This window comes from Nothobranchius furzeri, chromosome 16 (assembly GCF_043380555.1).
Source record: "Nothobranchius furzeri strain GRZ-AD chromosome 16, NfurGRZ-RIMD1, whole genome shotgun sequence".
NCBI classification, from domain to species: Eukaryota; Metazoa; Chordata; class Actinopteri; order Cyprinodontiformes; family Nothobranchiidae; genus Nothobranchius; species Nothobranchius furzeri.
The window spans coordinates 53158109-53183962 of record NC_091756.1 but is presented as its reverse complement, the minus strand read 5'-3'; the positions used below and the strand labels follow the sequence as shown (position 1 = coordinate 53183962).

The following is a 25854-nucleotide window of genomic DNA, read 5'->3' as shown; positions in this document are numbered from 1 at the left end:
AGTGCGGGTCATTTATCATTTAAGCTATAATTTCCAGCTATTGCCTGGAACCGGTGCTAACCACATCACGATCGTGGGATTAGCCATCCAGTTACCATTAAACTTGCACTTCCCCATGGCGCAAGCTCCCACTAGCTTAACCAGCTAACGTGCTCATCTAAAAATAGCCCCCTTTCACAACGAGCTGAATGTGTACGGTTCCGCTTACGCCAACTACGTACACAAAAAACGCTGAACATCAACTAGGAATTCACGAAAATTTTATAGAAATAAAATAATCTAGTTTATTGGGTCTTTGGTCATTTAAGACCTCTGGAAACTGTATTTAAGGATTATTTGTCATTTTTAAGGATTTTTAAGGCCTTAAATTTAGAAAAGCTAATTTAAGGCTTTTTAAGACTTTAAGGACCCGCGGATACCCTGTTCTTAGACTTCAATCAACAAAACCCCTGCAAAAAAGTGTTTTCCCAATTATCCAACACTACGCTGTTTGTAAGCATTCTGACCAGACTCCTTCTGTGACAAAAGAAAAGTAATCCCAACTGATGAGGTAGGGTGTGTTCTCACGTAGTGTGGCTTTGCTTTTGGCCGGGCCGGCCTTGCGAACTGGCAGGGTGTTTGAGTAGACCTCCGCTCCATGCCGCTGAGTCTGTGGAGAGGCCTTGGCTTGGGCAACCTTCCCCTCCATCCACTGCTGGTAGTCTTCTCCCCCAGGAGCCCCGTTCATCACCGGCATGGCTCCATCCACTCCACCCATCATCCTCTGTCATACAGTCAACACACAAACTTGCCCTGAGCTGAAGCAGTTACATAACGTTCTGCAGCTCATTAATGATAATGAAAGTTGAGAGCAGATCTGGGTCATGAATGAAAACACTTCGTTTACTAGTCTAAAGACAAACACACAGAACGAGTGGGAGAGCCATCGGATGTTTAGTAACAAACAAGCAGCAGATCTGCACAGCTGTTGTTTAGACGACAAGCTCAGACCAAACTGGAACACTTTGTTTTTCAGCAGCCCCCTCTGCAGGGGGGGGGGGGGGGTGGTGCAAAAGAGCTTTGAGGATGGAGGACATTTAGGCTTTTTCTGAGCAGCGAGCTCATTAGCAGTTTACTGAGGATTTTATGAAGAGAACCGTTGGCAGGATCAAAATCACTCCGCGCTTTTAAAATTCCCCATCCAAGCTTATTATGGGTCTCATGTTTCTGGTTGTGTTTTCACGTCCATGAGGGTTGTAGCTTTCTTTTAAAAACATCTGGTTTAAGAACTCAGTGAGAGACTGCAGCAAATAGCAGAAATACCACATACATATACTGTATACATATATGGAGTCCTCTGATTCTGAAAGGCACTATACATGCGGCCATTCATCATTTTCCGTTTCCATCACATTCTCCCCATATCCATATTCGGCACTAACCGATGACTGAAAGTCACTCCACCTCTGCTCATGCAGCTACATAACTCCTCTCATCTTCAGTGGGAGGAAACAAAACAGAACAACTGTGTGTTTCTGCAAATTAAACTATGTAGGTTGGTGCCGACTCCATTCCACTTCCTTGTATTTCATGTAAACAACCTCTTGCAGATTTGCACTTTGGTTTTTAACTTTTCCTTTTCCTAACCCAACTCGTTGCAGTGTTGTCCTGGATGTCTCCATGACTTGATCGCCTTAGGAACTGACCTGTTGTCCCATGCCCCCGCCGGCCCTGAAGGCTGCCAGTTCTGGAGGCACCGGCAGAGGTTTAGCACTGGGGATTGGCTCAGAGATGGTGGGGTGATGAGCACCAGGTGGCAGGGTGCCCGCGGCACCACTCATCTGCTGGGCTAGGAACATGGCTCGGTCTGGCAGTTTGTTTGGCTCGGCACACGCCTGCTGCCACACCGGGACCTTCTGGGATAAAAGCTCCCTGCCCTGGAGGGAGGAAGGAAGATTTGGTATCAGTGTGCTTTACCTCTGTGTCTGATCCACACACACCATCAGCATGACAGAATCCCTCACTTTGCATTTTATTTGCAAAATTAATCATTTTTTCTTTACCTGAATAACATAAATCTTAGAAATCCCTTTAAAGACATGTAATGTCAATTTTAATCCTTTAAATCATAATGGCTAACCTAGGTTAATATAGTCTGAAATCTGAGTGAGTTCAAATGCATAAGAGCAGATGACTCAGTTCAATAATTAACATTTATGTTTTTGCCCCAAAAGCGACCTTAAGGACAGTTTATTTGTTGTGTTTATTTCTCCAGCAGTCAGAGCAAACAGGAGGACAAAGTGGGAGTTTGGGTTTGTGCTTTTCTTCAACATTTTCATATTAAAGGCTTGGTTTTCATTCATCATTTTGATTGTTACTAAAGGCCAAACGCTGCAGCATATTTGAAATTTGCTGATTTGTGGTAAAAGTTAACTGAAAAACTAGAGGGGAGCATTTAGTCCTGTAGAGGCTGCGTGACGCCGAAGTCTGAACGTTTATTTATGAAAGTCTCAGCTGGTGAAGGAGTTAGATTTCCTCCATGCATTATACATCGGGTCAGTTACATAAAGATACTCTCATCTGCATTGTTGGTGAATAAACGACTCCTGAATCCACAAATAAAGTCAAACCGTTTTAACCTGGCTGAGCTGGAGTGGAGGACCAACAGAAGGTGGACAGGACCTGCTGAGAGGGTGTGGGCTGTAGCGACGAGTGTAGGAGGGATGATCGAAACACATAAATCAGAATAAACTATTTAATAAGAAAAAAAAGCATTGCTTTGTTTACCTACTATGTTAAAATAAAGACTAATGGGATTTCACCTATGACTGTTCTTTGTTCAACACGTTGCTGCTGGTGAGTCAGTAAGACCCCAGTTAGCCAGGTCGAACGTAGGTGGTTGGTGCCTCTACCTGTGTGATGGTAATGGGCCAGCACAGACGGCAGCTCACCCGGCTCATTAACACGGGAACGTGTCCTGGAGGTAAAGGGACCTAAATCTACCACAGAACTCCGTCCACTTCTCCAGCTCTTTAGCTCAAACCAAAAGGCTGGGGTTAGGGTTAGGCACCAGTGTTTGGACCGGACCAATCTTAGTAATTTTGTCTACTTCTGGACTTTAATCATCACATCAGCACTTTGTGTTTTGTGCTTCCTCCTTCCGTCTGTCAATCACCATTCAGACACTTTCACACCCACATGCTGCAAGTCAGAACCAAGTGTTCTGGTAGAAGTAGGTCATCCTCTCCCTCCTCCTCAGCCTCTAAATGTGAAGACGCAACACCATTCTGAGGAGGAAGTGGGAGTGGCCAACATCTCAGACCGATGTTTATGAATGCCCGTGCTTTGTTATGTGGGGATGCTGTAATGGATAAACTAAAATAGCATCCAGTAATGTGTCATGGTTTGTGTTAGGGATTTAATATATTTATCAATAAACCCATTTCCTGCAGTCGAAGAGTTCAGCTCAGCAAGTTTATTTTAAAACATGAGATAAGGAAAGAAACAGAGGTGTGTGTGTGTGGGTGTGTCTGAATGGGAATATGCTTTCAGGCATAAGGTAATACATTAGTTAATAGGATTAAAGTAATGGAATATAAAATTTCCAAGGGCTGCGCAGTGGAACAGTGGTTAGAGCCTGGATTCGCTTCCCAGCCTGGATCTTTCTGCATGGAGGTTGCATGTTCTCCCTGTGCATGCGTGGGTTCTCTCCGGGTACTCCGGCTTCCTCCCACAGTCCAAAAACATGACTGTTGGGTTGATTGGTCTGTCTAAATTGTCCTTAGGTGTGTGTGAGTGTGTGTGTGCATGGTTGTTTGTCCTGTGTGTCTCTGTGTTGCCCTGCGATGGACTGGCTCTCTGTCCAGGGTGTACCCCGCCTGATTGCCCGTTGACCGCTGGAGATAGGCACCAGACCCCCCGCAACCCTACGTGGACAAAGCGGGTTCAGACAATGGATGGATGGATAAAATTTCCATAACAGTTTGGAACAAAGTTATATAAATGCAGCTGAGTTTTAGAGAAAACAAGTATGCAACTGGTACAATGGATCAGCCAATCTGTCAATGTTTTCTGATTAACTTTTAAACGACATCCTGTGTAAAAATTCCTAAATTTAAATTTTTGAAACATCAGCTGTTTGTTAAGAGCCTTGGAAGGAAACATTATTAGTTGGTAAATGCCTAATTCCACATCACTTTGTTTTTGTTATTTATTGTAGCTCTGCCTTTAGTCACCTCTACAGAAAACACCCTTACTGGTTCACGGTTTGTTTTTGCCTGCAAAGGAAAGCACCACATTACAGTCAGAAGTGACCACATGAGTGCATTTTTAATATTTGTGGGCCAAAAAAAAAAAAAAAGAGTTAAAAAGCAGAGACTGGACCAGGGGCGGATTTAGGACTGAAGAAGATCCGGGGCTTAACACACACGCGCGCGCACACACACGCGCGCGCACGCGCACACACGCATGCGCGCACACACGTGACACGCACTAGTCAACATCATATATATATATATATCTTGTACCACATAATGTTTAATCTGAAGCTACATATTCAGCATATTCAGGGCAGAGTATTGTTCCTGTTAGTGTTTAGTGTGAGATGATAGTGAATATTCCCTTTCTTTCTCCAACAACTTTACCTGATAGTAAGCTAACTTTAGGCAAACCAGCAGCACAACAAATATTTTCAAATAAGACTCACAAACCTGAGTCAACACCAGTCTCATCAGAGCTGGGGTTCTGTCGTTGTACTTTTGGTCTAAAAAAACGTCCTTATGTCCATCTTCACTCATGCATTTCAGACAGAGACTGCAGAAGCCAGCTGCTGAAGGGCTTCTCTTCAGTCTCAGGTAAATTGTATACTGACTAAGTAGCCTAGTGGTAGAGTGTCTGCCCTGAGATCGGGAGATCAGGGGTTCGACTCCTGGTCGAGTCATACCAAAGATTTTGAGAAAAATGGGACCCAATGCCTCCCTGCTTGACACTCAGCATTGGATTGGGGTTGGATTGGGGGGTTAAACCACCAAATAGTTCCCGAGCGCGGCGTGTCTGCAACTCAGGGGATGGGTCAAAATCGGAGAATAAATTTCACCACACACCTGTGTGTGTGACGACTAAATGGGACTTTACAAACTACTGCCAGCTGCGCCCTCTCTGTGTGACTTTGGTACTGCATGTTACTTCCGCGATTTAGATCCGGGGCTTATCATGAAAGATCCGGGGCTTCAGCCCAAGTAGCCGGGCCTAACGCCGCCCCTGGACTGGACCAATCACTGGATCAGAAGCTAGGAAGTTTAGGAACTTAAATATTCTGGATCACATTTTACTGGTTTGTGTCCCAGTGACCTTAGAGGACCACCAGGCCCAGCAGCTCTCACCTTGCTGTGGTAGGCACTGCTGTTCTTGGCCACGGCACACTGACGGTCCACCAAGAAGCAGTACCGCCTCCTCTCTTCAGACAGAGCGTTCTTGTAGCCCTCGGCGATGTAGTTGTCCAGCTCACTCTGCTTGTTGCTGATGGCCTCAACATACTGCAGACAAGACAGGAATCCTTCATCAGGTGGTTTTTAACAACTTAACAGTTTGCCGTTAGGGTTGGGTCAGACTAAAGCTGAAAGGACATCAGATCATTCCATTTTAGCCAACATGTTCAGGTGTGCATATGATCTAAATCAGAAATATGCAGAGGCTCTTTTAAAACCCCACTTGGTAAGGTAATGAATGACTTTTACAGGTGTTTTTCTTTCTCAAAAGAGTCAAACATCATAATCATGACATGGAAAAACTAGCCAAACTTTTCTTTTACGAAACATCTTAAATCAGAAATGTCACAAAATAAACAAGAAAACCACAAAATAGAGGGAAAAAAGGGCGAAACACTCCCGATATGACTTCGTCTTCGTCTTCGTCTTCCTCCGCTTATCCGGGTCCGGGTCGCGGGGGCAGCATCCCAACTAGGGAGCTCCAGGCCGTCCTCTCCCCGGCCTTGTCCACCAGCTCCTCCGGCAGGACCCCAAGGCGTTCCCAGACCAGATTGAGATGTAACCTCTCCAACGTGTCCTGGGTCGACCCGGGGGCCGATATGACTTTTAAACATAAAGTTTCCTTTATTTTTAAAAGAGGTTTTACGCATTTATCACAACCAACCCAGTCAGAGATCACATACTTGTGTTTAAAGCACACGTCGAGCGTGTGAACCCAGCTTCATCCACAGGGTCACTTATGTAACCGAGAGCTTGTACGAGTTTCCTGGTGTCAGATAATGTGAAGCAGCCTTCTGCGAGTGCCAGACAGCTCTCGGCAGTGGTATGAGGTGTCTGTGACCACGCCCGAGTCCTTCAGTCAGTGGCCCACGCCCCCACATGTCTGGTTCATTCAATAAACAACAAAACTGATCAAATCACTGATGGTGACATGATGTATTGAAGGGCTTGAATTACCCAGAGATGCACCAGGATAACACCAGAGGTTTTTATTAGAGAAATAATAAAGCAGATTCATGCATTCATGAAAAAAAATGCTTATTTCAGGCTGGAAATTTTAACCATTATTGAACAAACGTTGGAATATTAGAAATGGATTATTTCAACATTATTGGCAAATTAATATGAAATCTATTGGTGCCTAAATTACCCATTTGAGACCAGATTTTGTTAGACTATTATCAAGTCATAAATGAACATTTCAGAAATCCAGAAATAAGTAAAAGTAAATCAACATCCAGGATGTGGTCATTAGGTTGAGAGTGGAACATTGTTCTCTTTGTGGGCACATCCAGCAGTCACCCACACTCAAAACAGTAAATGACGGCATGCTGCTGTAAAGTGGCCATTACACAGGAAGCTGGGGGCAACTAATGAATCATATGGAGTGTGTAGGACGAGCAGCGCTCAGCCGTCAGGTCCAGAAGTTACCGTGATGCCGTCAGTCCGAGACGGACCAGGCCCTCCTCCATCATCCCTCGGCTTGCAAAGGTGATGGGAGGGTAGGGGTGTCATGAGGAGGAAATCAAAATGTTCAGACTGGAAGAATCCACAAACTTTGTGTACTAAATTTATCTGAACTATGTGACCTGAAAGCCATCTAACCCATCCTTCCTCTCCTGGAGAAGAAGGACTTTCAGGTAATGGCATTTCAATAAAAATACAATAAACATGAACGGCACAAAAACTACAAGCAGAAGGAATTAGATCTCAGCTTTCGTCCAAATCACCTTAAAGCTTGTGACTAGAAATGATATTTCCATCTTTAGTGAATTATTTACGTATCTGGCTGATTCTACTTGTGAGTAATATTTATAGCAATACAGGTGATCCCTCGTTTATCGCGGTAGATGCGTTCCAGACCTGGCCACGATAGGTGAAAATCCGCGAAGTAGGGACACCATATTTACAGTATTTAACAGGTACGTATTCAGTATTCAGACTTTTAAAACCCTCCCTTTACATAGTACTGTATTTTTACTTTTTTTTTATAGTTTTATTACAAAAAAAGCATTTTATGATGAAATTGATGAAAAAAAAAAACCCAGGAATTTCTTGATATTTCGCATAGAAAAATACCGCGAATTGGTGAAAATTTTCCGCGAATCGGCGAATTTCCCTTGAATAAGGCTCCAAAGAAAAAATCCGCGAAGTCGTGAATCCGCGATAAACGAACCGCGAAGTAGCGAGGGATCACTGTACTACTACTAATAATAATGGGGTGACGGTGGCACAGGAGTTAAGTGTTCACCTTGTAATCGGAAGGTTGCAGGTTCGAGCCCCACTCAGTCTGTCGCTGTCGTTGTGTCCTTGGGCAAGACACTTAACCCACCTTGCCTGCTGGTGGTGGTCGGAGGGACCGGTGGCGCCAGTGTACGGCAGCCTCGCCTCAGTCAGTGCGCCCCGGGGCAGCTGTGGCTACATCGTAGCTCATCCCCACCAGCGTGTGAATGTGTGTGTGTGAATGGGTGAATGATTGTGTTGTGTTGTAAAGTGCCTTGGGGGGTTCCAGGACTCTAGAAGGCTCTATATCAAATACAGGCCATTTACAATTTAATACTGAGGTTAAAACTGATCAGCAGCTGCATGAGGCTATTTGAGATTGGGTACCAGAGTAATCCGAGTACTTGTGCTCAGTAGAACAAGCTGCTGTTGGTTCTGGCTGACTTGGAGCACAGTCAGCGTTTAAAACATGTGCGACAAGTATTTATTAACTTTCTACACATTAAACATGTTCTGAACCACTGGAGCAAAAACTCTGCTGAGTATGAGAAGTGTTAGCAGATGCAGCCTCTCGGAGACCCTGCTTGTCCTAGCTAGGCCTACCTTATCAGCAGAACACCAAACATCGCAGAGCTGGATGCGAATTCATTCAGATGCTTTTTTTGGGAGATAAAAGAATAGCTGAACTTCTCAAAAGAGTTCTGACTCAGATGTTCCTGCAACCTGACAAACCTCTCCCGTATTTCCCTGAGATCAAGCGACACAAACTGCCAAATGGCTGAAAGTAATAAAAGCGGGTGTTCGCTCATTCCAGAGCTCCCAGTCGTAATAAACAGAAGATGAGATGTGAAATGAAAGTGGATATTTGAGTACACGACAGTTCTACAAAAGGTAAAGCTCTGAAATGTTCCCGGGGAAACAACGGCCCTGCTTTCAGAAATATATAGGAGGAGTTTATTTCCCACTTTCCACCCAGGACTCAAGTTTTTCATCCAGTATATTATTATTTGTTTCTAGCATGCTTAAAAAAAAGAAAGAACAAACAAACAGCCGGATTAGAACTGTAATTAAAGCTCATTCCAGCAGTACTTTTGACTCCCACCGAGAAACGGACCATCCTAGTGTCCACAGTCTCCGTTAGTGTCTGTAGTAGGGTTGTCACGATACTAAAATTTCAATTCGATACTTGAAAAATAACTCGATACTCGATTTCGATACTATTTAAAAACACCCATTTATCGAACAAGTTTATTCAAAAAATAACATTCCTCAATTTATATTGCAAAAATTAAATGTTAAGAATTAAGTGTATTAAGTGCTTAAACCTTTCAAGTTTCAGCATTTTTTTAAAACGTGCATACAAAAACTGGCGAAAGTTAACACTTTAAATCATGAATTGTCTCACTATATATACACCATTTGCAGAGTGATGTTTTGCTGCTCAAACTCTGTTTAAGGTGCATTTTTGTCATAAGATGTAATGCCATATGCTTTGTTCTGTACTTTTGAACAACTCTGTTGGTCAAAAAAGGGAGAAAACGAATTTCTCCACAGTAGGACAAAGGTACAACTAATCTTAATAAAAACAGATTGGCGCATGGCAGTGACGTCATTAAAAGCGCCGGTTAATTAGCCGCACAGGGATGGAATATCTAATTTAGATACCACTCTTAGTATCGATTTATATCTAGGTATCGATTTTTTTGACAACATTAGTCTGTAGTGAGTGAACGCTGGAGACCCACAGGAAACACAGCTCAGTCTCCAAAGAGAAGAGAGAAAACTGCACACTTTGGGCAATTAATGTAGTTTCTTATCACCAAAACACTCCTCCTCCTCCATTACAGCAGAGGTGCCAAAACCAGTCAGTGGAGAAAACTTACTGTTGGAGCCATTTGGGTTACTTACAGTTGTTGGGTTATTTATTGGGTTTAGCTGTTAGTTAATGATAATTTTATTTATTTATTTTTGTTTTGCCTGTGAGAACCAGCCAGGAAGAAAAGAGGTGTTTTGTTTTCTATAAATATGGGGACTGGTGTGGGACCAGCATGCACTGGGGTGAGCCACAGAGCAGGAGAAACGGAGATGTATATAATACTTTCCAAGTTGGATGAATAAACACTAAAAATATTCAACAGTTAAGATCGCTACATTGGACTTCTGTTGCCTGCGTACAAGATATCGCTTCAGTGCAGCAGTGGCTTAAGGACTTAAAACCCTAAGGAAATTGTCTGGACAAACAAGGAATCGCCACTACACTTTCATCTATTTCACTTATTTAGCCTTCGATTGATTTCCACTTTAGATCGTTTTAGATGTAAAAGGCAGGAAGTAAAAGCCTCAGAAAAGATTTCTGTTCCATAAAAATCTCATCTCCTGTCCCCTTAAGGACACAAATATTAACTTTGTTGGAGAGAATGAAGACACATGGACAAAATGGAGGCTGAAATTGAATCAAACAGGATTTCAGATTTTGGAACTTCTCTCTATCAGAAGCGACGCTACGACAAAGGGAGAAGCTCTGGGCTTAAATCACAGCTTTCACACTCAATAAGCCACTAAAGCCCAAAGGGGCCTAAATGTTTCTGCACCGCTGCTCTTCATACTGTAGCTCACCGTATCGATTGTTCACACAACCACCGGGCCACCCCTTTGGTGCTTAATCAACCGTCTATTGCAGAAACACTAACAATTAGGGAACAATCCTCCCGCTGCTCCGGCGGAGGAGCATGGAGCCTCCTCCTCAGCCTCTGGAAGTCCTGCACAAGTAGATGCTGATGGCCGACAACATGTGTTCTCTGCACAGCGTCTGCCACCCTGTCTGTTTACACTCATCAGTTTACCGACGCTCACAGCTTTTTACTTCTATTATGCTAGAAAAATCCTTAAATATGAAGTCCGTCAGTGTAAGTGTGTTTTAAATCTGAGCAAAAATACAAATTTCAAAATATCTATAATCCTTATGTGATCAGATATTTTCCCAGAGATCATAAATTCAACTAAATGTAAAATGTTACCATATGAACTATTTAATAGAGTTTTAATTAGAATGATTGATAAAATATTAATGAACGTGGAAGAAAATGGCAGCTGATAGAAAGGAGAGAAAAGCACAGTGTGAAGTCCACTGCTGGCTTTGTTTCTGCAAACGATGAAATCCCACACTCCCCTGTTTCATTCTGACTTTAATTATTTGTACCAAAAGGTGAGACTATGACACGTACGGCTGATCTTGTAATAAATGACTGAGCAGACAGGAAGTGCAGCAGTAACAAGTGAATATTACAGCTGCCGGTAGTTTATGATTGTGCTGCGTTAACAGACATTTTTTGTGAAAGTTCTGTTTAGTTTGGTATCCATTTGTGTTCTATCTTCCCCGTACTCCTTCCAGAGAGTAGACTTTTATTTGCAGTTTTTTTCCCCTAAAACAAAATTTTTCCAAGCTAAATTTCACTTTTTTGTATTTGTAACTGTCGATTTTCCACAAGAGGATTTGTTGAGTCGTTTGGAGATTTTTGAATTGCTTTAAGAGACAAACATTGGTAACGCTTTACCTCGTAAAGGCAAAATTGGTAAAAGGGTTAGGTTCAGCAGAAGGTCACACCAAAGCTAGCTTGAACAGGCAAGCTTTTTAAAGGAGACCATTGAGTCCACTGATCTCAGGCTCAGGGGGAGAGAGTTCCAGAGTCTGGGGGCCACAGCAGCAAATGATCTGTCACCTTTGGTCTTCAGCCTGGTGCTGCACAACCAGTAGGCTTTGGTCACTGGACCTCAGGGACCTGCTGGGGGTGTAGGGACTAAGAAGATCACCAATGTAAGATGGTGCTTGTCCATGTAAGGCCCTATAGACCAGAACCAGGATTTTGAAATGAACCCTGAAGTTGACTGGCAGCCAGTGAAGCTGGAGGAGAAGCGGGGTGATGTGGGTGTGTTTGGAGGACTTGGTCAGAAGCCGAGCACAGGCATTCTGAACCACCTGTAGACGGTTCAGGGAGGCTCTGCTCAGACGCGTGAAAAGAGAGTTGCAGTAGTCTAAGCGTGAGGAGATGAAGGTGTGGAGAACTGTCTCAAGTTCAGAGCGGGACAGAATGGGACTCAACTTAGCAATGTTCCTGAGATGGAAGAAGGAAGAACGAACAAGAGAACTGACATGAGAATCCAGGGTGAGCGCTGGGTCAAAGGTCACGCCAAGATCCCTGACTGAGGGTTTGGTGTGAGAAGCAAGCTGACCAAGAGAGTCTCTGACTTTGGGAACCAGCTTGTCTGGGGCACAGATGAGGATCTCAGCCTTATCTTCATTCAGCTGAAGAAAGCTCCCAGCCATCCAGGTTTTGATAGAGTCTAAGCAGGTGTGTAACATCTGCAGCTTAGACATCTCATGGGGCTTAAATGAGATGTAAATGATAAATTACCCACACTTGTATAGCACCTTTCAGAGGACTGCAAAGCGCTTTACACGACAGTGTATCATTCATCCATTCACACACACACACACACACACACACACACACACACACACACACACACACACACACACACACACACACACACACACACACACACACACACACACACACACACACACACACACACACACACACACACACACACACACACACACACACACACACACACACACACACACACACACACACACACACACACACACACACACACACACACACACACACACACACATTCACACACTGGTGATGACGAGCTGCAATGTAGCACTGACAGAGGCGTGTTAATGTTAATGTTAGTGCATGATTAAGGATTAATAAACTAATAATAACTGCTTGACAATATTAAGCAATGCCTTACTAAACCCTTTGTCCTAATCTTTAAAATAGCAACACCGGGAACATTAATAAAGAGACTTTTTGTTTATTAATACTTAATAATGCACTAAGTAACATATTATAAAAGGGACTCTGATTGTAAAGTGTTAGCGAAACAACAAACAAATTCTCCATTGTGCCTCGCTCGTCTCAGTGAGTCTCTTGAGCTAAAAGCAGCCTATAGGACAGACCGGAAACATTTTACAGCAGCCTCTCTAGTGCAGGTTGTATAAGAGGGTCCACCCACCATGTGTCACCGAAACACCTACAGACGGGAGTTAGTTCCCACTAATCACGCCTCTGCTCAAGCAGCTACCTGCGCCTGAGAGGAAAAATGCAAGGCTCTGTCCATCCACCTGCTCTGCACATCAAACAGATCATAAAACACAAAGAAAGGAAAGTTGGAAACTCCAATAACTACTCAAGATATATCAGAGTTACAGAGGAAATGCTGTGGAGCTTTAACATTTCCAGAATACCAATTGGCTTTGTAGGTAAATTATTTTGTTTTATTGTTGTTAAAAATACGTGCAGCTTTTCTGCAACTCGTATCCATAACCTACTACTTTAGAAAATGAAGAAAGACCCAGTAGCTTATAAACGTTACTCCGTTAGGTTATTACTCTGGGTTCAGAGGCCAGCTCAGATCTTCCTGTTTCAACAGGAACAGCAGCTATCGGGGTCCTAAAAACATTTTAGATTCAAACTGTTTGAGGAAAACTGATCTTTCTGAGGACTCAGAACCACTGGTTGTCTCTTCAGTCAGAAATGTCCTCAGTTTGCATCTCTGAATTTGTCGAAAGGCAAAGAAAACAATAAAGAGGTTTCCTGTAGAGGCTGACTGGCTGGTAATCTGCACCACATGCTGGTCTGGAGCCAACAGGACTGGATTTTCTAGGAACTGACATCAGCGTCCTTGCATCATTTAATCCATGCTGCACTTCCTTCTCTTGCACTTGCCAGAGCACACACCTTCTTGTCTGAACTCGGCAGCGTGGGCTCACACTGACCTGCATCTCCTTGTCTCCATACTTGGACGAGTGTTTGCTGCCCTGGCTCTTCCGGCGCAGCTTCTTCAGCTCCGCCTGGCATTTCTCCAGACTCTCCCCTTTGCTCTTGTGCTCCATCTGGTACTTCTTCAGGGCCGCCTGAGGGGGGCAGCACAAAGTCAGCAGGGGGGCACAGCAGTGCTTACCTCACATTCAACTCAGAGGCATCAGCTGTGGCTTTAGTGCCCCATTGGAACACAAGTGAAGATGATTCTGATGTTTATGGCACTAAAGTTACTCCAGACCTTTTAAGAACATCATCGTTTCACAAACAAGAAACACTTACGTTCAGGTAGCGAGCATCGAGCTCCACCTTCTTCTCCAGCTCTGTGAGCAGCTCGTTGTGGAAGGACTTCAGCTGAAAGACGAACACAAAAACCTCAGAAACGATGACTCCAAACACATAATCTAACTAACCACAAGTGGTAACATGCCCAAACCACAGCCAAGTATTTTTAAAAGTGAGACGTTGCATCTGGTTTTAGTGCAGCGGTGCCAGAATGATTGGAAGAGAGAAATGTGTTTTGTGTTTGGGGATGACACACCCAGAAGTTTACAGGAAAATAGCTGGAATGAGACGTGCGCACCCAGTCAGCGTGTGGGATCTGTGTGTGCGGCTTTAGTGAGTGTCTACTTATACAATTAATTGGGAATGTGTAGTCTTCCTTTTTTTAATTGCCAAGTTAGCTGTAAAGCATTTAGGGAAGTCTTTTTTAGGCTGAAGACAGCCAGTTGATCTTAGACGGTACTTTTGTTCAAATAAACAACATTTCAGATTTTTAATGGCCCAAATGAATGAGAATATCTCACAATTACCTTTGAAATATTCAGCAAAAAGACTGAAATCAAGCAGCTTCAAACTCTTAACTCATTCACTGCCAATGACGACTAACCGTTCACTGTTTGAGCATCGGAACGAGCCCCCGCGCTGAGAGAACAAACATCTCAGCCCTGAAGCCGATCTTCATCTGCATACGTCACAGATCACATGATCAGGAAGCAACACATCCATGTGTTTGGGGATCGTTTTCGGCCGTTCCTGTAAAAAAAATAAGTGAGGCGCGAACCGGAAAAGCGTCTGCCGATCACAATTCGACAACGGATTATGAAAGAACGGATAACGCTCGAAACACGCGGCTTCTTCCTGATGTAAGAGGTGAGTCCCCTCTTTGTTTAGGCTGTTTTGGCATCGACATCATCCTAGCGCGCAACGTTCTGTGACTCTTAAAAAACAGTAAAAACGGTGAGAAACGCTGGCAGAGAAGGCCGTTAGTGAATGAGTTAAGTGACTAAATGTTCTCTTTACTGCCACAATTGGCTCATTTACTCTTTGTTATTCTTATAGAGTCTGCAATGACTGTAATTTATGTTCGTCTGAACCAGCAAAACATATTTAAACTAAAGTGATGCAGCAACAATCAGACAAAGCACCTATGCCAGAAGCTGCTCACGCACAGGAAAGTGTTTTCTCCCCCTGGATAACAGATTTTGAAATATTTCATGTGATTAAGCATCAAGACCACAATCTGTTGGGCTCCTGATTGGCAGACTGAGTAGTGCTGATTTTAGCAACACCATCACCACATGCTCACCATCTCCTCAAGCTGGATCTGGATCTGTCTGTGCACTTCAGCCATCTGAAACAGAACATCCCCTGCAGAGAGAAGAGAAAGAACAAAGATGATACACAAACAAAGGGAGGGGGAGATGAAAGTGTGATATCTATTCTTTCCAAAGTCTAAGAGGGCTACACAAGTCGTGCAAAAAAAAAACAACAGCGACCATGCAGCCAAACAGAATGGATGAGAGACGGGTGAGCCAATGGATGAGATGCAACAGCTGACATGACACCGACGGAGCAGACGAAACTCAAAACTGTGAGAGAAATAAAAAGAAAATATGCTGCACAGACGTAATCATGGCAAATCAAAAGGTTGATCAAGAAACCTAATGAAAGAATTAAATCCAACAAGGAGTTTGTCCCTTTCTGCCAAAGGTTTAGGAACATTACTGCTAATAAAACACAGGAGCAAGTCTATGAAAGATCTTTATCTGCTACAATGCAACAAAACAAAGAAAACATCAGAAGATAAAACCCCAAAGTCTAAATCTAAATAAAGAAATAAAAACTTAAACTTAAAAATGATTCATGCAGCCAGGGGAGGTGTTTTAAGATACCTACATGCTGCTTCTTCTGATTATGCAATGCATTGTAAAAAGTTAAAAAGAACAAAAACATCTAGTTTTAGTGAAGAACCGAAGGAAAGAGACCCGAAGAGACAGAGGCAGATCAAACTAACCTGAAAAAAATGAGGCAAACGACAGGTTTTCACAGAGAAAAGACACTTAAACACATTAATACTCGCGTCAACCTAAACTCGTACTGGATTTTATTAACCTAAATGTTTTAACAAACACTTTTTTTTGTTCGATTGTATTTAAATGTGAAATAAATAATCAACCAGTGCTTAGAATGTGAATGTTTCTCAGAAATCCAGTTTCAGTTGAGCTCTAAAACTGAAGCAACTTAACACAAACTAAAGTTTTTACTTAATCCCTGAACTTTCATCATTCTTGAATAAGATAGAAATGAAAAGCTGGTTTAAAAAGTTCATACAGAATAAAACTCGACTACGATCTTACAGAATATGAATAATATCCATCAACATTTAGCATGAGGCATTGCAGGCATGCATTAATATAGAAAATAACCAGGATAAACCAGCCCATTCTCAACGTCACTAACCTCCCTCCCATCTGACACAGTTAATGTATGTTTTTTAAGTTTTCTCCAACACAGTGGGACACATGAGTGTGGGACATTAAACAGAGGACAGTCAGAGGGACACAGAGTGGGCTGCCTGGGCAGGATTAATGAGCTTAATGGAAATGCTGCGGTCATGCGGATGAGACTCAGCTGGAGTAGAACAGATTAGGTGTGGTCAGACCAGAAGGTTATTCCTCATGACTTAGCTTCCTTCTAGGATCACTTCTGGCCCATCTCCACAGCTTTATTCTTTTATTTAAAATTGTTCTTTTTGTAAATATTTGCTAATTTAGCAGTTCAAACAGGGCAATCTAATTAGGACCGGCCTTTCATAAAAACTCAGATGTGACAAACACATATGGCTGAAAAATGGTAACTTGACCAAGACCAAATGAAGCACAAAGTTTCTCATCCTGCAGTCACACTCAACAGCACCCCACCCCCCTAAAGAAAACACATGGGCAGGCTGTGGATCGGGGTAGTGAGGCAGATAAATGCACTGACGTGCACTTCTAAACTCTCCTTTGATTCTGAGGGACACACACACACACACACACACACACACACACACACACACACACACACACACACACACACACACACACACACACACACACACACACACACACACACACACACACACACACACACACACACACACACACACACACACACACACACACACACACACACACACACACACACACACACACACACACACACACACACACACACACACACACACACACACACACACACACACACACATCTCATCCATTAAAAAACTGCCACAGGACATCAACAGCCACCTACAGCCAAGCTAAAGTGGAGCGGCTCGATCATGCACACAATTACACTAAAGCTGACCCCTGGGGGGGGGGGGGGGGGGGGGGGGGGGCTGGAAACTGCACCACACAGAAACGCCTCACAGAGGTGTTGGATTAAATAGACAGGAGAAAAAAAGAGGACAAGCCACCACTTTTGTCCCCTTGCACGCCATGGCTGATTTAGTATCTCGAGTAAGACGTCGCCTCTTCACTGATGAAGCAGCTTCAAGGTCAGGAGAGCAGCGATGGTGAATCACGGATGATTAGATCACCAACTAGACCAGGATCTTTCTAAACAATCATTCTGCAGATTTCTGGTCATTTTAGGTTTACAAATGTACTCAATGCCACTGGCCTGACTTATTAAACTAATTTATAATTGAACCAGTATACTTTTGTTATAGTCCACTGAGATTGTATTTGATGAGCCAGTTTTTAATAAATAAACAGAAGTGAATCAGGACACTAAATTAGTGAACCTGACAAATGGTAAAAAATGTGTTTGGCTGATTATTTCTTTGTTGTAACTAGGTTTCTTTGTATTAATTCTCATATCATTGGAAAGAGTGATTAGCCACCTTTACTAAGAGGTGGAACCATACATCTGTGGACACAGCCAAATGTGTGGACAGTGCACTAAAAATGTCTGAATAATCTCCTGCATGTTTCTCCTGCTGCTATAGTACGGAGTTTCTTGGTGGTTTGCATGACTGAACTTTCCCACAGAAGCCAGGAAAAAGTAACACATATTGATCTTTTTACACTTTATTCATCTTCCACTGTCAGGGGTCTCAGTAGTGTGAGGAAGATGAAGAGCAGTTTGGTTCCTCCTCCTCCTCCTCACATGTTTTATCCGCCTAGGCTCCTAGGTATTAAATGTCCTTCAGGTGACTGGAATGGTTTTATGTATTCAGAGGAAAAACAAATCAACAAAACAATACAATTAATAAGTTCTTGTCAATTTAGCATAATCTGACACCAGAAACATTCGTCAGGTTAGGACTCTTCTAATCTACACATTTCTATAATTGATGCTACAAACACAACTTGTGATTATTTCTAAGCTTTAGTGATCTTTAGATCTCAGCAGAAATATGAAAGGGTTAGGGTGCCCTCATGACTTTAATTCAGCACATTCGGTAAACACCGAGTAGTCTTAAAAAATGTTTCACTTTTACATTAACTGTGCAAATGTCCACCTCTTCATGAGATTTTGAGCAGACAGAATAAACCCGGTCAAACCTTAAAGCTTCTACAAAAAAAATAAAAAATACAGCAACGGAGACAGATTAACTCTACCGCTCACTGAGCTCACTTCCGTAAACTGGAGATCTTATTGTTTCTTCCTGGCTTAGTAACAAATGTGCTCGTCAATAAACTCATTAGGTTCAGGCTTCATTGATTCCGTCAGGGTGAAGTCTCTTGTTGGCCTCCTGCTGGCGAGTCAGGCATCAACTCCACTCTTCAGGTAAACAGGTGGTGACGTTGTCACTTTGTACCAGCTGCTGCAGGTGATGGAAGAACCTGCTTTGGTTTATAAGCTAAAGGCAGCGCTGCCTGATTACTATATATTAGACTATTCTTCAGATGCACTTGTAATGCATTTCTTTTCTAAACGATGTGTAATTTGAAGTTTCGGTGATTATTAGTATTTGGGATTGAAACGCAGACAAAGTGAAGGTGCAAGTTAAGTGAACCGCTCTCCTAAACTTCATCTACAAAGAAACGGTTGGTGGGATGCAACAGGTCTCAGTCCTCATCAGGACACTCTGACCCTGTGCTTGCTTCATCAACTGGAAGATTCCCAATTTCATGGATGTTCTTGTTTTGTTGGGTCCAACTAATCCAGCAGCACTCCACCTTGCATTGTGAAATATGGGACTTCTACCCGACGGAAGTAAGCTGCTTACTACTAATCAGAGCAGATCACAACATCTGAGGCTTAGAGAAATGTAAAGCACATTGTTGTTCACTCTCAGAGAGCAGGTGGATCAATTAAAGAATACTCAGTTAATGTTTTTGGTTACAAAATGCTTTAAAAAAAAACAAATCAAGACAATTCCCTGCATAGATTTTGTAAATGCATGCTGGTGTTTTAGGAACTACCAAAATGCTGTTCCTTCAAATTGACCAGATTTATACCCACAGCTGTTATTTCTTCTTCATTTCTGAGGTTTAGAGCACATGTGACAAAACAAGTTTCCAACATGCAGCTCAACAGATTACAGTAAAGGAATAATGTGATCTGGTCAGTGCTGACAAAGTGGGCCAAAGTTCACCCACCAAACTACATCTGGTCTAGGGTATGAGTGTAGGAGCAGGTCTGTTGGCAGGGTGGAAATGAGCCCATTATTCGTTGGGACTCGCCCAAGGACAGTGCTAACATCTCGGTTTATTACCCCAACTACTTGCCATGCAGCTCTGGTGCTCAGCAGAGCCACGGTTAATGGCCGAGTGAAGGAAGGCGTTTTATGTAGCGTGCATCCCCGCAGGGACTTTATTATAAACAAGCAGCTCTAATCCCCAGAAGGCTGCGATGAATGGAGCACAAGGTGCTGCAGGGAGATTTGCCCTCATCAAAGCTGCATGATTGACATGATTATTGTGCTCATCTTGGTCTTTAGTTTTGTTAATCACTGGGAGTGATTGGATGCAGTGAAACAGCCTGGAGGACATGAGCATGCATTTACACACAAAAAATAGATTAGTGTTAATGCTTAATCACCTACTTGACCACTAAGTTTGTGCTGTGGCTGCTATACAGGTTGTAAAGTCTTGATTGTCTGCAGCCTGATGTGATCAATGATGGAGGCTCAGATGCTTGAACCAACAGCACTGCCAGCATGATTACAATTATTAATGAAACAGCTGAGCAAACCATTATCTTAATAGCATCTACAGGTCCTTCTCTTAAAAATTAGCATATTGTGATAAAGTTCATTATTTTCTGTAATGTACTGATAAACATTAGACTTTCATATAAATTAGATTCATTACACACAACTGAAGTAGTTCAAGCCTTTTATTGTTTCTAACATTGATGATTTTGACATACAGCTCATGAAAACCCAACATTTCTATCTAAAAAAATTAGCATATCATAAAAAGGATCTCTAAACGAGCTATTAACCTAATCATCTGAATCAACTAATTAACTCTAAAAACACCTCCAAAAGATTCCTGAGGCTTTTAAAAACTCCCAGCCAGGTTCATTACTCAAAACCGCAATCATGGGTAAGACTGCCGACCTGACTGCTGTCCAGAAGGCCATCATTGACACCCTCAAGCAAGAAGGTAAGACACATAAAGAAATTTCTGAACGGATAGGCTGTTCCCAGAGTGCTGTATCAAGGCACCTCAGTGGGAAGTCTGTGGGAAGGGAAAAGTGTGGCAGAAAACGCTGCACAATGAGAAGAGCTGACCGGACCCTGAGGAAGATTGTGGAGAAGGACCGATTCCAGACCTTGGGGGACCTGCGGAAGCAGTGGACTGAGTCTGGAGTAGAAACATCCAGAGCCACCGTGTACAGGCGTGTGCAGGAAATGGGCTACAGGTGCCGCATTCCCCAGGTCAAGCCACTTTTGAACCAGAAACAGCGGCAGAAGCGCCTGACCTGGGCTACAGAGAAGCAGCACTGGACTGTTGCTCAGTGATCCAAAGTACTTTTTTCGGATGAAAGCAAATTTTGCATGTCAATCGGAAATCAAGGTGCCAGAGTCTGGAGGAAGACTGGGCAGAGGGAAATGCCAAAATGCCTGAAGTCCAGTGTCAAGTACCCACAGTCAGTGATGGTGTGGGGTGCCATGTCAGCTGCTGGTGTTGGTCCACTGTGTTTTATCAAGGGCAGGGTCAATGCAGCTAGCTATCAGGAGATTTTGGAGCACTTCATGCTTCCATCTGATGAAAAGCTTTATGGAGATGAAGATTTCATTTTTCAGCACAACCTTGGTTGGATGAAATATGCAAGGCTATATTTGAGATAGGAATTTTGGGTTTACATGAGATGTATGCCAAAATCAATTTTTTGACAAGGACCTGTATATTCATGTTTATCCAAAGTGAGTTACAAACAGGTGAGGAGACATATAGGAGAAGTGTCTTGGCCAAGGACACAACAGCAGAATAAATGAGCTGCGAGCTGGGAAACAGGTAGCCCTCAAAACTCACATTTTGCATCCTTTTGTGCCACCACATGGGGCTCTAGTGTCTCTGTCTGTGTTTGGTTTTAGGAAGCACAGGTGAAACTAGAAAAATTAGAATAGGGAGTAAAAACCCATTTATGTCAGTAATCCATCTTAGACTGAGAGACCATCTAAAGGCTCAGGAACCCTTTGCAGGTGTTCTGAATTCATTAGCTGATTAGAGTGTGACACTTTTGAGTCTAGAATATTGAACCTTTTCGCAATATTCTAATCGTCTGAGATTTTGAATGCAGGGTTTTCATCAGCTGTAAGCCATAATCACAGTTATAACAAATAAAGGATTGAAAAAGTCTGGATTTTTATGTAATGAGTCTGCCTCATTTATTAGTTTCACCTTTCAAGCTGAATTACTGGCATGAATTAACTTTTGCACCAGATTCAATTTTTGTAAGTTTCATCTGTAAACTATTTAGGTTGGTGCAGACCCCATTCCTCTTCCTTCACCTGTATGTGCCTAAAACAAGCCACTTCAAAAGGTAGAACAGAACCACTTCTGACGTGTGAGAGGGAGATGGAGCTCATCTCATATATCGGAGCTTCTCAGCTGAAAGCAGTCTGAATGAGGACTGGGTGGGCGCAGCCAGCTCCAGTTTGTTTCCTAAAAGTGATGGAGCCCTGAAACGGCTCATTCTGGAAGGTACTGAAACTGTCAAAAACAAAACTGAGACCTCTTCATGTCAGTATGGTTGGTATTGACCTTAGAACAATTAAAACTTAAGAAAAAATGTTAGAATATGTTCACTTTTAACAATAAACTAGTCATCAACAGAAACGTTACCATTTTTTTTCCAAAACTGAAACGTCAGTAGAACGTCTGGCTCATCCTGTCCCACCAATAACCATCAACCACAGAGAGAAAACCAACAGTTATAAACTGGCGTATTTATGTCCATGTTTGCCTTGATGAATTTGGTACCGTGAGACAAAGGAGACAGACCCCTTCTAAAACCAGTCTATGTGACAGACAAGCCTATGGGCGTTTCCCTGACAGCTTTGGGACAATAAGTCAATATAAGCTGAGCAGTCCAACTTATGTTGAAGAGTATTTAATATAAATAATAACAAAACCCAAAGAAACTGAGGATAAAACTCATTCTAAATGTTTTTTCCCCTGCACAAACTTACTGGAGAGTGCTCTTAGCACTTTCAAGCTGATTAGTTTCTGCACAGTTGCCGATTAGAGCCTTTACGCTTTATTATCAGCATCATTAAGTTGCCATTTGGTTCAATAACAACGCAACACCTCAAGGACGTTTTTCAGTCCAGCTCATTACTGAAGCTACATTACCAGCCTATTACCATCATTCTCTAAATCAAACACTTGCAGTGACTGATGCTGTTGTCCCCTCAATGGCACTCAGAGGCGTGGAGCCTGCCGTCGACAGGACAGCTCGTCTCAGAGATGATGAATGCAGCAAAGCAGAAGCGGTGATGAATGGCAGGTGAGGGGGATCAAAGTGCTGGGGCTCGGGTCTGTGGGCTCTGTTGGTCTCTGCTGAAATCAACACCTGACAGACAGCTGCTAATGAGCCAGGGACGGGTCTCGTCTCCTTTCTCCAGTGTCGCCTTCTTCATAAGGTACCTCATTTCTTTCTGTTCCTTTAAGTCCCTGCTAACCACCTGAGGTGGCTCAAGAACAGTGTTGGGCAAGTTACTTCAAAACTGTAATGCATTATTTAGAACTTGTTACCCTCATTTTAAAGTAATTCATTACATTACAATATTACTGATTTTAAAATGTAAGGCATTACACTTCTTTTGCATTACTTTAAGTTACTTTCACCAAAACAACTTCAATATGAATCTGGTAATGTGACGCTCAGTGAGCTCATGACATATATGTGGAAAGTGATGTGGTATCTTGAGCTAGGATTGCTGTTAAAAATATATAATAGCAGTGTTTTCAAATGATTGTTTATTAAATAAAAGCAACATCAACCTGTACTCTCAGCACGCTGCCATCTTATATTAACTGTGCAGGGAGTGAGGTGGTGGGGGCTCCAAGCCTATATTTGCCTTGGTCCCTAAATGCCTTGATACGGCCCTGGATGCGGGACTGACTTCTGGGGTGATCTGATTCTATCACATGCATAAATATTAAATGCTTATATGTTATTGCTTTTCACTGGTAAAATGTGTATTGGGGATGAATCTACCTACTTTTTTTCTTTTCAAGCTCTTTGTTTTGTTTTCTTGATTTTATTTGAATAATTTCCTGCCTTTTCTCTCTCTAACCTTTCTGCATGCTGCATGTTTTCTCCGTCTTCCAGAAAAACAGTGAACTAGATTTTCTACTTTCTAACTAATCAGCCAAAGCATGGACGTAATTTTCACTTTAGAAAAATAATGTTCTAATGGGAAACAGGCTTCAACACAAATGGCTGTTTTCTGCTTGGTCAATTTAATATAGCGTAATATTCTTTTTTTGGATGGTAAAAAGTGCTGGGGTCAAAACTTGACTTTGGAAAACGTGGGGGGGGCATGCCACCCCCCCCCAAAAAAAATTACATCCATGAGCCAAAGGGATCTACCGAACGCAAAAAAAAAAAAAAAAGCTTAATATGTGCTGTGCTGCAGCAGCAATGAGTTGAAATCACCGGGACACAGATTACGAACTCAGCTGAAAAGTACATGAAGTACCAGAGAATATGAGCAGATATAAACGATCACAAACGAATTACTTTGTTTTGGTGGAGCGACTTTGTGAATATAACAGCGGCCGCACGCAGGACGCAGCTGGAGTATTTGAGCCATTACTGCTGCGTCCTCTCTGCTCATAGAATGCCCGCAAAGCTGAGTCCATAAATGACGTCATATATGTGGATACTGGATCTTTTTTCAGGCTTCCCGCAATTTGAATTTTTAGGAAACCCACATCTTGATTCTGGGTTTAAAAAAGCATTTTAAGTACCGCGTTACTGACAACTGTACCGAATAAATATTACCATTTTCTGTCCTTGTAATGCCTTACATTGCCAGATTACAGCAAAAAGCAATGCATTACAGTAATTAATTACTTTTGTACCGCGTTACTCCCAGCACTGCTCAAGAACAAGGACTTTCTAGGAGGACAAGAGAAAACTAAATTGATAGTGATTTTCTGCTCTGATGCCATGCAGATAAAATAAAGTTCCACCCATTTCACAGTTCAGCCACTCGGGTTTTAATGATTCATTTCCGTCGTGTCATCTTGTGATTTAAACTACATGGCAGACGAGGACAAAATGCCCTGCAGACCTGGATTCTGCTCTAATTTCACACAAACTCTAAACTGTCCGTACTAGCAGCGAAATCTACCTCACATAAAAACCCAGATGAACAATCACATGCAGAACTTTATCCAAAAGGACCTCCACAAGATGATAGAAATGCATCTAGGCCAAGGGCCTCAACATTTACAACATGTACAAAGTGTTGCACCAAAAAGTTTAAAGATTAAACCAACATCAAATAAAACCTGAACATTGAAATAAAAAACATAAAAAATCCTGTGGAAAAAAGACTAAAGTTTTTTGTTTTTACTGTACTGTTTAACTTAGAACTGCAGCATTTTGAGAAGGAGATCTTAGCCTGAGATGTTCACCCTCTGCAGGCTCCTCCCCCTCTGTGCTGGGTGTCAGCAGTTCTGCACACAGACTAGAAATTAATCCGTTTAAATTCCTATTTTAGTCATGTTTTCTTAGAGAAGAGTGCAGTGTGTGACTTGGTACCACAAAAAAGGACAAGAACTTCAGGAGCTGTCAAAAACCTAAACACTCACCATTTTAATGGAGCTAATTATAATACAGCCAGAAGGGTAATGCAGGGGCAATGTCAGGACCAACCACAGGATTAATCCCTTCTTTCTGTTTTACTGGCGGTTTGGCAGGAGATAATAACAACCTGTCTGTGTTAAATATTAATTGTACTCATTTACAGAAGATGGCTCAGTTTAAAAACAACTCCTGGGTAGAAATTTGACTCAGCAAGTGTACCTTCAACCTCATTTGGTGACTTGATGGAATCTTGGGGGGGGGGGGGGGGGGGGGGGACACCACAGTGCAACACTCCATCAGTATGGGAAAGGTCTCTGGTTGGAGAGGACTGGTCTCTTATAACAGGCATTCTTTAAATGGGAAAAGACAACAAAAAATAAAAAATAAAAAGATGATTTTTCAGGAACTTTCTTCGAGACAGTAAGAGTTTTAGCTCGGCAGGATAAAGACTATTTTCATTGACATTTCTACACTGCCATAACAATAATTAATGAATTAAAATCCTAATCAATAAGAAGTTTAACCCTTTGATGCATAATGGTCACTACAGTGGACAGGTACTCAAAATTGTTGTTTATTTGTTTTTGCTATTAAGCACAGCTGTTCAGGAAGCTAAGCCAACATATTTCATGCTCAGAATGCACGCTGTCCACTGAGGTGGACATGTAATAAATTATTTGTAAATTATAAAATTTTACAAAAAATATTTGTTGAAATTTGTTTCA

General features: G+C 42.3%; 1 protein-coding gene across 9 annotated transcripts in view; it reads right to left on the bottom strand.

The window, feature by feature from the left end:
- The window catches only part of baiap2b (BAR/IMD domain containing adaptor protein 2b), a 77377-nt gene that overhangs the window by 10914 nt on the left and 40609 nt on the right, over positions 1-25854 (bottom strand). For 8 of the 9 annotated variants that reach the window (XM_054749464.2, XM_054749469.2, XM_054749472.2 and 5 more), the window contains 6 exons: positions 15171-15232; positions 13865-13936; positions 13540-13677; positions 5361-5513; positions 1686-1916; positions 568-763 (listed from right to left, as the gene is read on the bottom strand). In XM_054749464.2, coding sequence (XP_054605439.1) covers positions 568-763; positions 1686-1916; positions 5361-5513; positions 13540-13677; positions 13865-13936; positions 15171-15232 — 852 coding nt within the window. Of the gene's footprint in view, positions 1-567; positions 764-1685; positions 1917-5360; positions 5514-13539; positions 13678-13864; positions 13937-15170; positions 15233-15760; positions 15788-25854 lie in introns of those variants that run through there. The other variant, XM_070545815.1, reaches the window with a different exon arrangement.